The sequence below is a fragment of the Pipistrellus hanaki genome (genome assembly GCF_964339955.1).
Source record: "Pipistrellus hanaki genome assembly, chromosome: 5".
NCBI lineage: Eukaryota > Metazoa > Chordata > Mammalia > Chiroptera > Vespertilionidae > Pipistrellus > Pipistrellus hanaki.
The window spans coordinates 16,007,844-16,020,499 of record NC_140507.1 but is presented as its reverse complement, the minus strand read 5'-3'; the positions used below and the strand labels follow the sequence as shown (position 1 = coordinate 16,020,499).

General features: G+C 42.8%; 1 protein-coding gene across 4 annotated transcripts in view; it reads right to left on the bottom strand.

Annotated features, from left to right (window-relative positions):
• Positions 1 to 163: 163 nt before the first annotated feature.
• Positions 164 to 12,656, bottom strand: part of GEMIN5 (gem nuclear organelle associated protein 5) — a 34,670-nt gene continuing 22,177 nt past the window's right edge. For 2 of the 4 annotated variants that reach the window (XM_084886299.1, XM_084886301.1), the window contains exons 19-28: positions 12,528 to 12,626; positions 11,983 to 12,120; positions 10,653 to 10,800; positions 9,255 to 9,374; positions 8,553 to 8,763; positions 7,146 to 7,400; positions 5,257 to 5,419; positions 4,012 to 4,516; positions 1,804 to 1,900; positions 164 to 1,207 (exon numbers count right to left, since the gene is read on the bottom strand). In XM_084886299.1, the coding sequence (XP_084742425.1) occupies positions 1,040 to 1,207; positions 1,804 to 1,900; positions 4,012 to 4,516; positions 5,257 to 5,419; positions 7,146 to 7,400; positions 8,553 to 8,763; positions 9,255 to 9,374; positions 10,653 to 10,800; positions 11,983 to 12,120; positions 12,528 to 12,626 (1,904 nt within the window). In that variant the 3' untranslated portion in view covers positions 164 to 1,039. The remainder of the gene's footprint in view (positions 1,208 to 1,803; positions 1,901 to 4,011; positions 4,517 to 5,256; positions 5,420 to 7,145; positions 7,401 to 8,552; positions 8,764 to 9,254; positions 9,375 to 10,652; positions 10,801 to 11,982; positions 12,121 to 12,527; positions 12,627 to 12,656) is intronic. The other 2 variants (XM_084886300.1, XM_084886302.1) reach the window with 1 other exon arrangement.

Here is a 12,656-nt window from a genome sequence, read left to right as displayed (position 1 = left end):
AATTCTTGCAGAAAAGCCATGAATCAGTTCAGTTATTGGGAAAGAGTGCTCCTAATCAACCCCACCCAACTGTCTTAATTTTTATGATCTAGCAACTGGGATACTACGGAAACATCTGTTCCTGATATTGTCCAACTATTTAACCAAAGAAAAGAACAGGCTTCAAAAGAATGCTCATTAGTTTAAAAAAAAAAAAAAACAAGAACAAGAGTTTGTAATTAGTATGTTGTGTCCATTATGCATGATCCAAAAGTCGAAGTCCAATGATCCAAAACTTACACATACAAAATTAGGAAGGAATATGCATTTTTCTTGGAAGATCATCTGTGGCTTCAATCTAATTCTCCTGTGATCCAAAAAAGATTAAGAAAAACTGAAACAGTGATTTCTTTCCGAGCTATTTTGCTCACCATCAAAACTGAAGGGTTAAGACTCACTTGAGTTACTTATTTGTTCTTCTAACACTTTAGTAAATGATTTGTTTAAATAAGCAATTATATGAAACAAAATCAAATTTTTGACCTAGGATAAAGACAACATGATGGGTAAGGCCTGTTTCACACTCAGTAGAAGTAGCAGTTAGTAGTAGAGTAGAAGGGGAGAGCCCAAGTTAACAAAATTAAAAAAATGATACCGTGGTCATAAACTACAGCAATTCTATCTCAAACAAGAATGGTGGTGTTTACGATCAGGGGAAGCATTTATAAAGGTAGCTTGTGTATAAGAACATAACACTTTGAACAAAAGTTTCTCCTCTTTGGATGAAATCTACATAAGGCTTTAGAGATGACCAACCATTACTCTTGAAGGTGTTCTAACAACTACTGCTGGCTTCGGAAGATCCTTTAGTAGGGAACTACAACTGAGTCCAAAGTCAGATTCTGTTTTTAAGGGTAGAGTTGATCCAAACTTGACCCCCGATTTGTATTATTTGGATCACTGCAAAAAACATCTAGGGATCAGAACAAATGCCTGGCAGAGGTGAAAGGTGTCAGACGTTTTGAATTTGATGCAATTTATTTTAAAGGTCCTTGAAAGTTCACGTGCAGAAGGTCTGGCAGTGTCTTTGGTAAACTTTAGTGCCGCCGTATTTCTGAAGCAGCTCTTGGGCCTGTTGCTGCATTTCCTGGGTCATGCTCTCAGGACACCGGGACCCGATGTGAAGCAGGACGAGGCAGCACTCCAGCACATCTGGGAAGGGCCAAGTCTGAAAGATGAAAGTGAAACGAAGCATTTGCAAAAGAGCCACAATACCTGCATGGAAGGCACCAGTAACTCAGAGTCTCTCCTGACACTTCTCAGGCACAGCTGGGCCATTTCTCTCAAGATGTTTTGTGAGAGAAGTCAGGCAATGTCTTGTTCATCAGTTACTCTAAGGAGAGATGATACTCAAAACTGGAATGTCTACTGGGACATCCCGCTCCAACGAATACAATCTTCTAGAGCTCTATTGCAATTAAGTTGAAAAGTGATGTTTCTATTACCACCTGGGCCACATCCAAATACACTTATCCATCTGTAAGCTATCAAATACATGACACTAACTTTAATTTTACTTTACCTTCCAGTTATAAAATTTGTTAGATTTCTCTGAAGACTGAGGTATAAAACTGCTTCTGTTGTCAATAATTCTACTCTCACAAAACATTTTAGCTAACCAAAGGCAAGTATTCTAACTTTTAAGCACATTCAAATGTGTAGAGATTTCAGAAACTGAAAAATAGATGATCTTAAAGAATTTGGTATAGTCAATTGATATTACAAAAAGTAATGTTTTACCAAATGAACTGCTATAAATCTTACCTTCACACTCTCAGGAAACTTAGCTATTCTCTCATTCGCCTCCGTAAGCCTTTTGGTTAATTCAGGTAGAGAAAGTGGCTCATTTTTCTCTTCTTTACTGGTGAATAATAATAAAAAGTATAAGTCATATATGTTTTGCCCTAGGTAACTTTTATTCCAATTGCCTATAAATAAAATTCCTTTATCACCTGGGTCTTTATCTCCCATCTTTAAAAAAAGTTTAAGAGAAGGCAATTAAATATGATGTGACAAAGTTTTCAAAATGCAATATTACTCCTTATCATATTCCAAATCCCCACTTCTTAGATACACAGCTCCAATGAAAACACAGGACCCTTGGGGGTTCAACCTGCAGCCAAGAGCAGAGGGCCTAGATTTATTTGGGGAATTAGAGCTGGGCTCTTACTCATGGTGTGTATGGATGTACATTTTCCTGGAAGAGTGTGTTAAGTTTCTTAAAGGGTCCTGTGATCCAAAGGTTAAGAGCTAGTTAGTGGGTTAGAGAACTGTTTTTCTAGTTATTAAAACCAAATCTAAAGCTGCTTAGAGTGTAGTAGTTTATTGGAGAAGTAATTCAGAATTCTGAATCAAGATTTCAGTGGGAGTATTTTTAGAGCAATTAATATAAGGACATTAAAGCTTTTTAATTGGTAAAGTTATTAACAGCTTTAAGTTGATCAATATCCTAATTATTGGCCGAAACCGGTTTGGCTCAGTGGATAGAGCATCAGCCTGCAGATTAAAGGGTCTCAGGTTCGATTCTGGTCAAGGGCATGTACCTTGGTTGCGGGCACATCCCCAGTAGAGGGTGTGCAAGAGGCAGCTGATAGATGTTTCTCTCTCATCATCGATGTTTCTAACTCTCTATCCCTCTCCCTTCCTCTCTGTAAAAAATCAATAAAATATATTTTAAGAAAATTCTAATTACTGTTTTAGGCATTGCTCTGGGGGACATAAGGTAAAAGGCACTTATCAGAATAACCAATCAATAACTTAATTACTGCAAATACTCATAGCAAAGTGCCTTATAATAATGCAAGCTCTACAGTGATTGGTGACAGGCTCCTGTCATCCATATGGTTAGGATGCTAAAGCATCATTTGATCATTTGATTTCTCTCAGTTCATGAGCAGTTCTGTGTATTACCTCTTTGTCTATTTTTAAAAAAATATATTTTATTGATTTTGTACAGAGGAAGGGAGAGAGATAGAGAGCTAGAAACATCGATGAGAGAGAGTCATCAATCAGCTGCCTCCTGCACACCCCCTACTGGGGATATGCCCGCAACCAAGGTACATGCCTTTGACCGGAATCGAACCCGGGTCCCCTCAGTCCCCAAGCCGACGCTCTATCCATTGAGCCAAACCGATCTCAGCTGTCTATTTTTTTTTTTTTTTTTTTTTGTGATAGTACAGAACAACTAAGCAATAGTTTTCATTAGTGATGCAAATTATACATTTCATTTTACATGATTAATTTTTTTGGGGGAATCTACTTAATGTGCAAAGGTAGTATTTTACTGTACTATTGTTCATATTGTGATTTCACTTAATTCTTAAGCAAGGTAGGAGTTGGTACTCCTATTTATAGACGAGGGACCTAAAGCTCAGAGACATTGAGACTCTTGCCTGAGGTCATAGGAGGGACAGGACTAGAACCCACATTTGCCTCCAAAGCCTGTGTGTTCACCACTAAATCATGCTGCTTCCAAGTGTCCTGATCAGTCTCGTCATGTATTGATTGTGCTGTGATTCTGTGAGCACCCAGGAGGGCATTTTTATTTTTAAAAAATATATTTTATTGATTTTTTACAGAGAGGAAGGGAGAGAGATAGAGAAACATCAACCAGCTGCCTCTTGCACACCCCCTACTGGGGATGTGCCCGCAACCAACGTACATGCCCCTGACGGGAATCAAACCTGGGACCTTTTAAGGTTCGATTCCGGTCAAGGGCATGTACCTGAGTTGCGGGCACATCCCCAGTAGGGGGTGTGCAAGAGGCAGCTGGTCGATGTTTCTCTCTCATCGACGTTTCTAGCTCTCTATATCTCTCCCTTCCTCTCTGTAAAAAATCAATAAAATATATTTAAAACAAAAAACAAAAACCTGGGACCTTTTAGTCCGCAGACCCATGCTCTACCGCTGAGCCAAACCGGTTTTGGCCAGGAGGGCATTTTTAATTCCATCTTGTATTGACTCAGTACTTACCCCAGGCTCTGAGGACTGGAGAGGGGCTGTTCGGCTTCCTGTTCGGGGTCATTTTTATCAGGGCCATTTGCTGTGGATTTGCAGAACTGACTCTTCTGGTGTCGGCGGATCATTTCTGCCAAGGTCTCCTGAACTTCAGCAACAGTTCTCTGTGAGTTTTGGAAGCTGGCGTGCTTTTCTGACAAAAGCTCCTTACAAGTGTTCAGCATTCGCTTACTCTCTTCTGTGAGTCTCATATCTAGTTCTGGAGGCTTGCTTGGCTCTGGCTGAGGAGCTTGGGGGTCAGTTTCTTCAGAGCTGGCATCATCCGACTGCTGGCTTTGTTCACCAGAGGTTGTCCGTCTATGGGCAGCCCTTACCCAGACATTAGATTCAGGGCAAGGCCTGGAGAGAGACCACCAGAATTCATACAGACGCCCATAGATGAAAAAGGCCTCCAAACTTTTGAAAGCTGGTGTGGCAGGGGACTGATGGTCACCCAGCTTGTCTCTTAGGTGATCACAGCCTAGGAAAAGAAGGAAAGGTCGTGGGTTGTGCATTTCCTTATCGGCCAGAAATCTGCATGTTGTCTCCTATCGCCTAAGAGACTAAGAAAAGGACAGCAGTGATCTACCTCCCACCAAAAGCCAACCAAAGCTCAACATTTACTGGCTCAGGACCATGTTCTTGATGCTACAGGCTAGTCGGTCATGACATAAAATGTATTCAATCTGTCTGACTGAAGGCTCTGGGGATCCTATTGTGTCTATGAAGAAAAATCACAGTGATTGAGTTCAGTGACTATGCAACTCAAGTATGTCTGTTTTTTTTTAATCCTCACCCTGGGATATGTTATTGATTTTAGGGGGTGGGGGGATAGGAGAGAGAAACATTCATCAGTTGCCTCCGTATGTGCCCTGACTGGGGATGAACCCACAACCTAGGTATGTGCCCTGACTAGGACTGGAAGCTGCAGCCTTTTTGGTGTGTGAGACGACACTCGAACAGAGCCACCCAGCCAGAGCAAGAAATGTCTATCTTTTGTGCTTCTCCAGTCTAATTATGAGAATAATGCTATTTCTCTTGCTTTTAAACTGTGTAGAAGGTAAGTAGGAGGCGTAAGGTAGGCCAGGTAAAGAGCTCAGACATTCTGGCTGTATTGTATCTCTTAGGAGCCTAGGTAAGAGAGCCCAAACTTTCTACTAAATGACACAGTAGCCATTAAGCACCCCAGAGCCATCTATCAGTGTGTGCGGGGTCACTCACCCTCAGGAAGAAAGGCTGAGTGCACTTCCTGCATGACGGTGAAGTTCCCCGAGTCGTAGCTCCGGACCACTGCCCGGAGCAGAGCTTCCACAGCCTTGTCCCAGGAGGCCACCTGCTGGCTCAGCACTGCCAACGTCAGGTCATGGCAGATGTGAAGCAGGAGCTGGAGGGAGAGGCCAGAGCCTGTTACACATCCCCCCACAGAAAGCACTGGGACGACACCAGTGCTCCTAGTAACTGCACTTGGACAGAGTACACACAGTCAACATTTAAGAAAGGTCCTCCTTCCACCATTCATTTTTGCTTCCCTATCTGAAGCTTTCATATCTATCTACACAACAACATATACTGTCTGAGTTAAAGTCTACTCATGTTAGGAAAATGCCTTTACATTTGTGTGTAATTAAAACAAAAAGTGCATTTCCGGAACTAAAATCTATAATGAAAAACAAGCAGATCTGAACTATCAGAAAAGTTATCAATTTTCAGTGAGTAATTTGATGAGTTTTGATAAATAAATACATATCCATATTGATATATATGCTGTAACTACAACAGAAACCAAGACAGGACACTTTCATCATTGGAAAATACTTCCATGTGCCCTTTGCAGCCACAGTTCCCTCTCCCCAGCCCCTGGCAACCATTGGTCTGGTTTTGCCACTTTAATCTTGTCTTTCCTAGAATTCATATAAATGGAGCTATAGAGTATGTAGTTTTTGTGTCTTGGTTCTTTCACGTAATGCTTTTGTGTATCAGTAATGTGTTCCTTTTTACTGCAGCATTGTATAGTATTCCTCTGTATGGCTGTACCACAGCGTGCACATCCATTCACCAGCTGATGGACTTTTGGGCCGTTTCTAGTTTTTGGCTGTCGTGAACTAAGCTGTCACAAGTCTGTGTGGACACCTGGTTTTGTTTTTTAATGAAATGTCTAGGCGATGGATTGCTGGGTCATTGGGCACGTGAATGTTTATAAGAAACTGCCACACCATTTTCCGAAGTGTCATATCATTTGAGGAAGTCTCGTTTACCAATAATATAGTAATGTCCTCTCATTTTCAAAAGAGAAATAGGTAATAGCCAGGACCGGTTTGGCTCAGTGGATAGAGCGTCGGCCTGCGGACTGAAAGGTCCCGGGTTCGATTCCGGTCAAGGGCATGTACCTTGGTTGCAGGCGCATCCCCAGTAGGGGGTGTGCAAGAGGCAGCTGATCGATGATTCTCTCTCATCGATGTTTCTAACTCTCTATCCCTCTCTCTTCCTCTATGTGAAAAATCAATAAAATATATTAAAAAAAAAGAAATAGGTAATTGAGATATATATTCATAGGAGAGGTAAAATAGTTACAGTGAATCAATTTTTATCTCTGGATAAATTTTACAAACAATGGTCAATGCAACAATCAGTGAACAAAATGATACGTATGTTCTGATGTAGGGGCTGTGTTTGGTGCCTAGGTTAGGGAAGGGGAACGGATTGAGGAATAAAACAAAAGGGATTTCAACTGGATTGTATTTCCTTTACCAAAAAACAAGAAAATACAAAACAACCCTCCAAAATACTATGAAACAAAAACGACAAATGTGAACATTTGTTAACTCTGGTTGAACACTATTCTCTTTGCTTTCCTATAGAAAAAAACTTATTTTTTCCTTTTAAAAGGGAATGTCAATAAATAGTGTCACCCATGTAAATTAAAAAAAAAAGGGAATGCCAATTTAATTCTAACTTCAAAGCTAATGGGCTTTATTTAGTCTGAAGGGATCTTTACAGGTAGTCTTTTCTGAAATGCCAACTGGCATCGGACTTGTTTCATTATACTAGGCATCGATGAAGGAATTCCCACAACTGAGAGATTGCTGTGCGAAGCTCACGCAGACGGGTACCTGTTTGAAGGGGGTGTTATTCGTAGCAGACGGGTACTTGATAGTCTGCAGCTGCTGCAGTGCTGCCCGGTACTGCTCGGGGGTGTCCAGGCCGAAGGCGCTCTTCCATACTGCAGTCACCCTCTCCGTGAGGGGCCCCGTGATGCCTGCGGACCAGGTGTTGTAAGACGCGGGAGAGCTTTCCCCCTCGGACAGCTGCCTTTCCTCCCGGTGCTTAGAGAGGAGCTCAAGAAGGCAGAACACCAGTCTCTGGCCCTGGAACCCAACGAAGGAGAGGAACTGTTAGCAGGCAAAGCGCTTGGCTAGATAGCCTCCGTTCCTCAGTGCCCCCTTTACGTCTGTAGCAGCCAGACCCCTTAGTGGCTACCTGCCCAATGGGAGTTGTACCCGAGGGGGAGTGTGATCAAGCAGGCAGCTTTTCCAGATATCCTCTGGAGGAATTCCTTCCAGAGCCCTCGGAGCCCAAACAACCATTTTTATAACGTGGAACGCCAATGATAGCCCTGCCCACTGCAATTTAAGATGCATACAGATCAGCCAAGATTTGTTCGCCTGTCTGAGAAAATATGGTCTGGGCTCATCCGTTCCTTCTCTTGCCCAAACTTGAGAAAAGGGAGTGGAGTACAGAGAAGAGCCTAATGGGCAGAAGGTGCGGGAGCAAACGGTGGATGGGAGCTGGAGCAGTGGGGAGGGGCCATGTCCAAACAGTTAACAGCTGCTGGAACAGAGCAGAAAGCCGAGAAAGCCCTGGGAAGATTTTTGCTGGTTTTTAGTTGCCATGAGATTCCTTGTATGATCCTGCAAACACTACTTTCTCAATGATGCATGGGAAGGTATCAGTGCCACGCTGCCAAGATAACCCTTATCAGAACAACACGTAGCTTAGACTCACAGCACCTGCCTTTAAAGTCATCTCAAATTTGATGTGTCACAAAAGGCAGAGGAAACGTGTGCGCGCGCACGCACACTCACACAGGCAGTGGAAGCCAGTCATCTTTAACCACATGGGCACAAAACGTTTACCCAAAGGTTTCAGTCTCACACTTCCTGGTGGCACACGGCCTGAGGGTGCCACAGGCAGAGCACCACGACTTCTGTTGGAGCCAATCCCTCTTCCTCTTCAGAGTCACCCCTGTCACTGATGTGCTGATGACACTAACGAACAACCACTAGGCTACCAGCCCAGGCAGGGCTCAGCTGACTAGTCTATTCCCAAACTGATGTGCAATGGGAATTACTGTGAATGACCACATATGGCAACTGACAAGCCACGGTACTTCTGTGGGATACTGTCCAGGACATCTGCCAAATCAGTAGTTTGTGTAACTGGGCTGCTCACCCGGAGTTTGGTGAGAAAAGGGTTTGGGGCCCTTTCTTAAATACCAGAAGATGCAACAACAGACTGACCTGCAGACTTCCATGGAGCTGCAGGGCTTCCTGGGCTCCCACCCAGTTCCTGGCCAGAAGCAGCTCTTGGGCACATCTGAGAGCCAGGGACGCAGACAACTCATCCTCTCCTGCGATGGAAGCCAACTCTGCGGCCGTTTTAAGCGATGCTGCATCCCCCTTTTTGGCCAAAACTTTGGCTGCATCATAAGCGGAAGCGGCCCCTAAATAGCTATAAGACAAAACAAAACTCAAAGTGTCATAAACAGGTCTCCTATTCCTCTCAGAGGGCCAAGTCATTTCTTTCTGGGGCCTTTCCTCGCCCCTGTGCCTTCCTGTGGTCCCAGGTAGCCACTGTCACCAGCTCTCAGCCGAGTCCAGCCAGCAGAGGAGAGACAGCATTATATGGTCAAGGATATAAAAGAATCGCAATACTTGCTGAATTGAACCCAAGTAAAGGAGTCATTCTCTCCCATTTTTCTTATCTAATGGTGCAAGATGTCCCTAAAAGAGATTTCTCACTGCTACTGGGGTTTCATGAACAGTTAGGATGCTGTACTTACCTACCAAGGAGGCAGAGCTAGATGAGTCTTACCAAGCTGGTTTAATACATCTCTGCTTTTTGTTTTCTAGACACTTGACCTCCACCTCTAAGCTGACCACTGTCATTCTTGTCATTCTGCTCTTCTGGGTTTGGTGCGCTCCTGTCTCCCCCAGGCTTACCATTTAGCAGCGACAGCATAATGGCCATCTTTTTCTAGGATGGCTCCCCAGCTGAGGTACAGGTCCTTCAGGATGGGGTCCTCAGGGCGCAGGCGAGCCTTGGCAACTGCAATAGCCTCCCTAGAGGCAAGAACAGATAATTAGCCAACCTGAAAAGAAAAGGCTTCTCTGTAAGGGGCCCCTAGGAGGGGCTGAAAGATAGGACAAACCACCCCTTTTTGGTGTTCCTACTTCTTATAAAAAATGAAGTTCCTGAAGTTCCTGCATATACAGGAAGCTAAAACCACATGCTGCGCTCACTTCTTCTCCCAGGTCAGCAGATTTCCTGGGGTCCCCAAGGCCCTTTTGGGTGGATGAAGTCAAAACTATTTTAGGGGCTGGTCTGCCTGTGGAGTGGCCTTACTCTCTGTCTCACTGCTTGCTTCACTAACAAATGCACTTTTACTTTAAACCCTCCCCCCGTCCCCACCTGTTTTAATAATAATGATGCTAAGAGGTTATTTGCCTTGTCTCACTGTGTTGACATTTGCACTGACTATGCAAGAGCAATGGAGGATAACAGCTGCCATCTGAGCAAGAGTCAAGGTGGTGACTCTTGTAGTTTAAAAAGAGAAAGGTCCCCTGTCTTTGATGAAGCAGTAACAATGAGTTAGAAGAGATGAAACAAGTGGAACTGAAGGGGAAGGAAGAAGCTGTCCAGAGGAAGAGCTCCAGAACTTCCTATTGAGTCTTTGGCTAAACACAAAGCCATGCATGTGTGGGAACCTCCTTAAGGCTGGACAAAGAGAAGTCAGGGAATATTATCTCTGAACTTATTAGGGGATTGGGACTTTTGAATTTTGACCAGTCAGACATGACAATTCTGATTTATTGAACATATGAGACATTCAGTAAAGACACCAGAAGGTAGGAGGACAAACTAATTCCAGAGTATGGATTTCTTTAACCTGTCCTAAGAAAAGCTTCAAAACAAGCCATGAAAAGATCAAGCAGATCCATAAGCAACTTTACTGCTTGCCAAAACAGAGCTTGCCAAAACAGAGCTTAACACTCTAAAGCAGTGGTTCTCGACCTTTCTAATGCCGCGACCCTTTAATACAGCTCCTCATGTTGTGGTGACCTCCAACCATAAAATTATTTTTTTGCTACTTCATAATTGTAATTTTGCTACTAAATGTAAATATCTGTGTTTTCCGATGCTTTTAGGTGACCCTGCTAGTGGTTTTCAACCTGTGGGTCACATTGATGTTTGTTAAGCTAGTATTCTTATTAATAAATAACATATATTTCTGTATGTTTCACATGTTTAATTACTGTAAAGGTTTTATGCTAGAGCTGTTAAGTAGATTAAATTCATGGTATGTCCAACTATTAGCTCAACTGTTGGGTTATACAGACCTGTAGAAATGGTGTGACTTGAGCAGCTCCACAGCTTCATACACTTTGTGAATAGAAAGTAGGTGAGAGGCAGCCTTGACATACTGTTCCTGAAAACACAACTGTTTGGCAAAAGCTTCCACAGCCCACAGCCACACATGGTAGCCAGCTTAAAAAAAGAAAAAAAAGAAAAAGAAAACGTGGTTGAATAAGAAGCAAGTTTAAGGGGAAGAAAAGAAGAGAATGTTCAATATGGGTTGAAAATGCCTTTTTACTGTATTAAGCAGAAAATTTAGATAATTCAATAGCTACTACAGATCATTTGCTTCACCTACTCCTCCCCACACCCACGTAAATTGTTTCTTTGATTATGTAATAACACAAAACTAAAAAGGTAACAAAAGAATGGAAGTCAGGGTAGTGGTTACTCTTGTTGGGGTGTGTGGATACTGATGGAAAGGGAGCATGAGAGAAGGGTACAAGTAATGTTGTTTCTTGATATGGGTGCTGGTTACAAGAATGTATTCAGTTTGTGAAATCCATGATTTACTTAAATACTCTCTGTGTATGTGTTGCATCTATATATATAAAAAAGTCTAAGTGACCAGCTGACCAGGCGGTAGCTATGATGGACACTGACCACCAGGGGTCAGATGCTCAACGCAGGAGCTGTCCAGCTACAGCAACTTTTCAGAGTGCCCTCTTGCACTCTGGGACCCCTCAGGGGATGTCAGACTGCTGGTTTCAGCCCAATTCCTGCAGACCAGGCTGAAGAACCCCACTAGTGGATGAATCTGTGCACTGGGCCTCTAGTATTAAATAAAAAGCTAAAAAGCTGGACATGGCATAAAAGGTTTCCTTGTTATCCTAGCATCTTCCCACCTATATCATCCAATCCTTTCCTCAGAGATAATCATTATTACTAGTTTCTTTTGAAACCTTTGGAAATGAATACACAACCACACATATATAAATATAAATATAAATGACAAGAGTATTAAATATGCTTTTGCACATCTACACCTCCCTTCTTTTCACTTTCAATACTCTGGAGTCCTGTTCCATGTTAGAATGCATGAAGCTGCCTCATTCTTTTGGTATCTGTAGGAGTTTCTACTGTATATATGTAACCAGTCTCTCACTGATGGACACAAATAATGCTGCAACAATAGTCCATCAATATGTACCATGTTGAACATGTGTGTACAGTTCAATTCCTACAATTAGTACAGTGAGTTGAGTGGGATGTGCATTTTAAATTTATTAGAAATGGTCAAATTATTCTTCAAGACACTATCCATCTTTAGTGGGCATCCTGGAGAGGATAGAGCTTTAGTTGAAAAGAACATACCCACTGGTGCCATAGCCACGAGATTGTCTGTCAGCTCCCCTCTTTCCACTGCAGTCTGGAGAACACCTTTTAGGTCTCCTTTCCAAAGCATAAGCTGGTGATACAACTCAGGGTGGCCATTTTCCAAGTGACCCTTTCCTACATGGAAGAAAAAGAATGTTTGGAAGCTGTTTCAGAAACATCTGTCTACACTAACTACACTAACTTCTACAAAAAGAAGGCAGGCAGGATAAAAGAGGAACAAAACTCCTAGAATACAGTGTCACTAGCTAATGGGGGAAGTCACCTCCCAGAGTGCTCACAATGGGGCCAGAGCACACTCTAACACTTTTACTCAGTCACTTAGAGTGAGCACTGATTAAGGTATTATGACAGATGCAAAGGATCTGAAATATAAGTATGCAAATGGGGAGCTCAAAACCTCGTTAGTTGGCATGTAAAACCAACCATTCAAGGCCCCAGGATGGTAGCCATAAAAGAGGGAATCATAAAGCATCAGGGAATCATAAAGCCGGAGGGGACTGTATTGACGGAATGTACCTCACCTTCAACCTCCATCATTCGGTACAGGGTAGCCCTGTCTGTGAACAGCCCCAGGTGAAATCTTTCCTCAAGATCGGCAGACACATCCTCATTTAGCTCTGCTAATTCAAAGAGACAAAAAAGACACACAC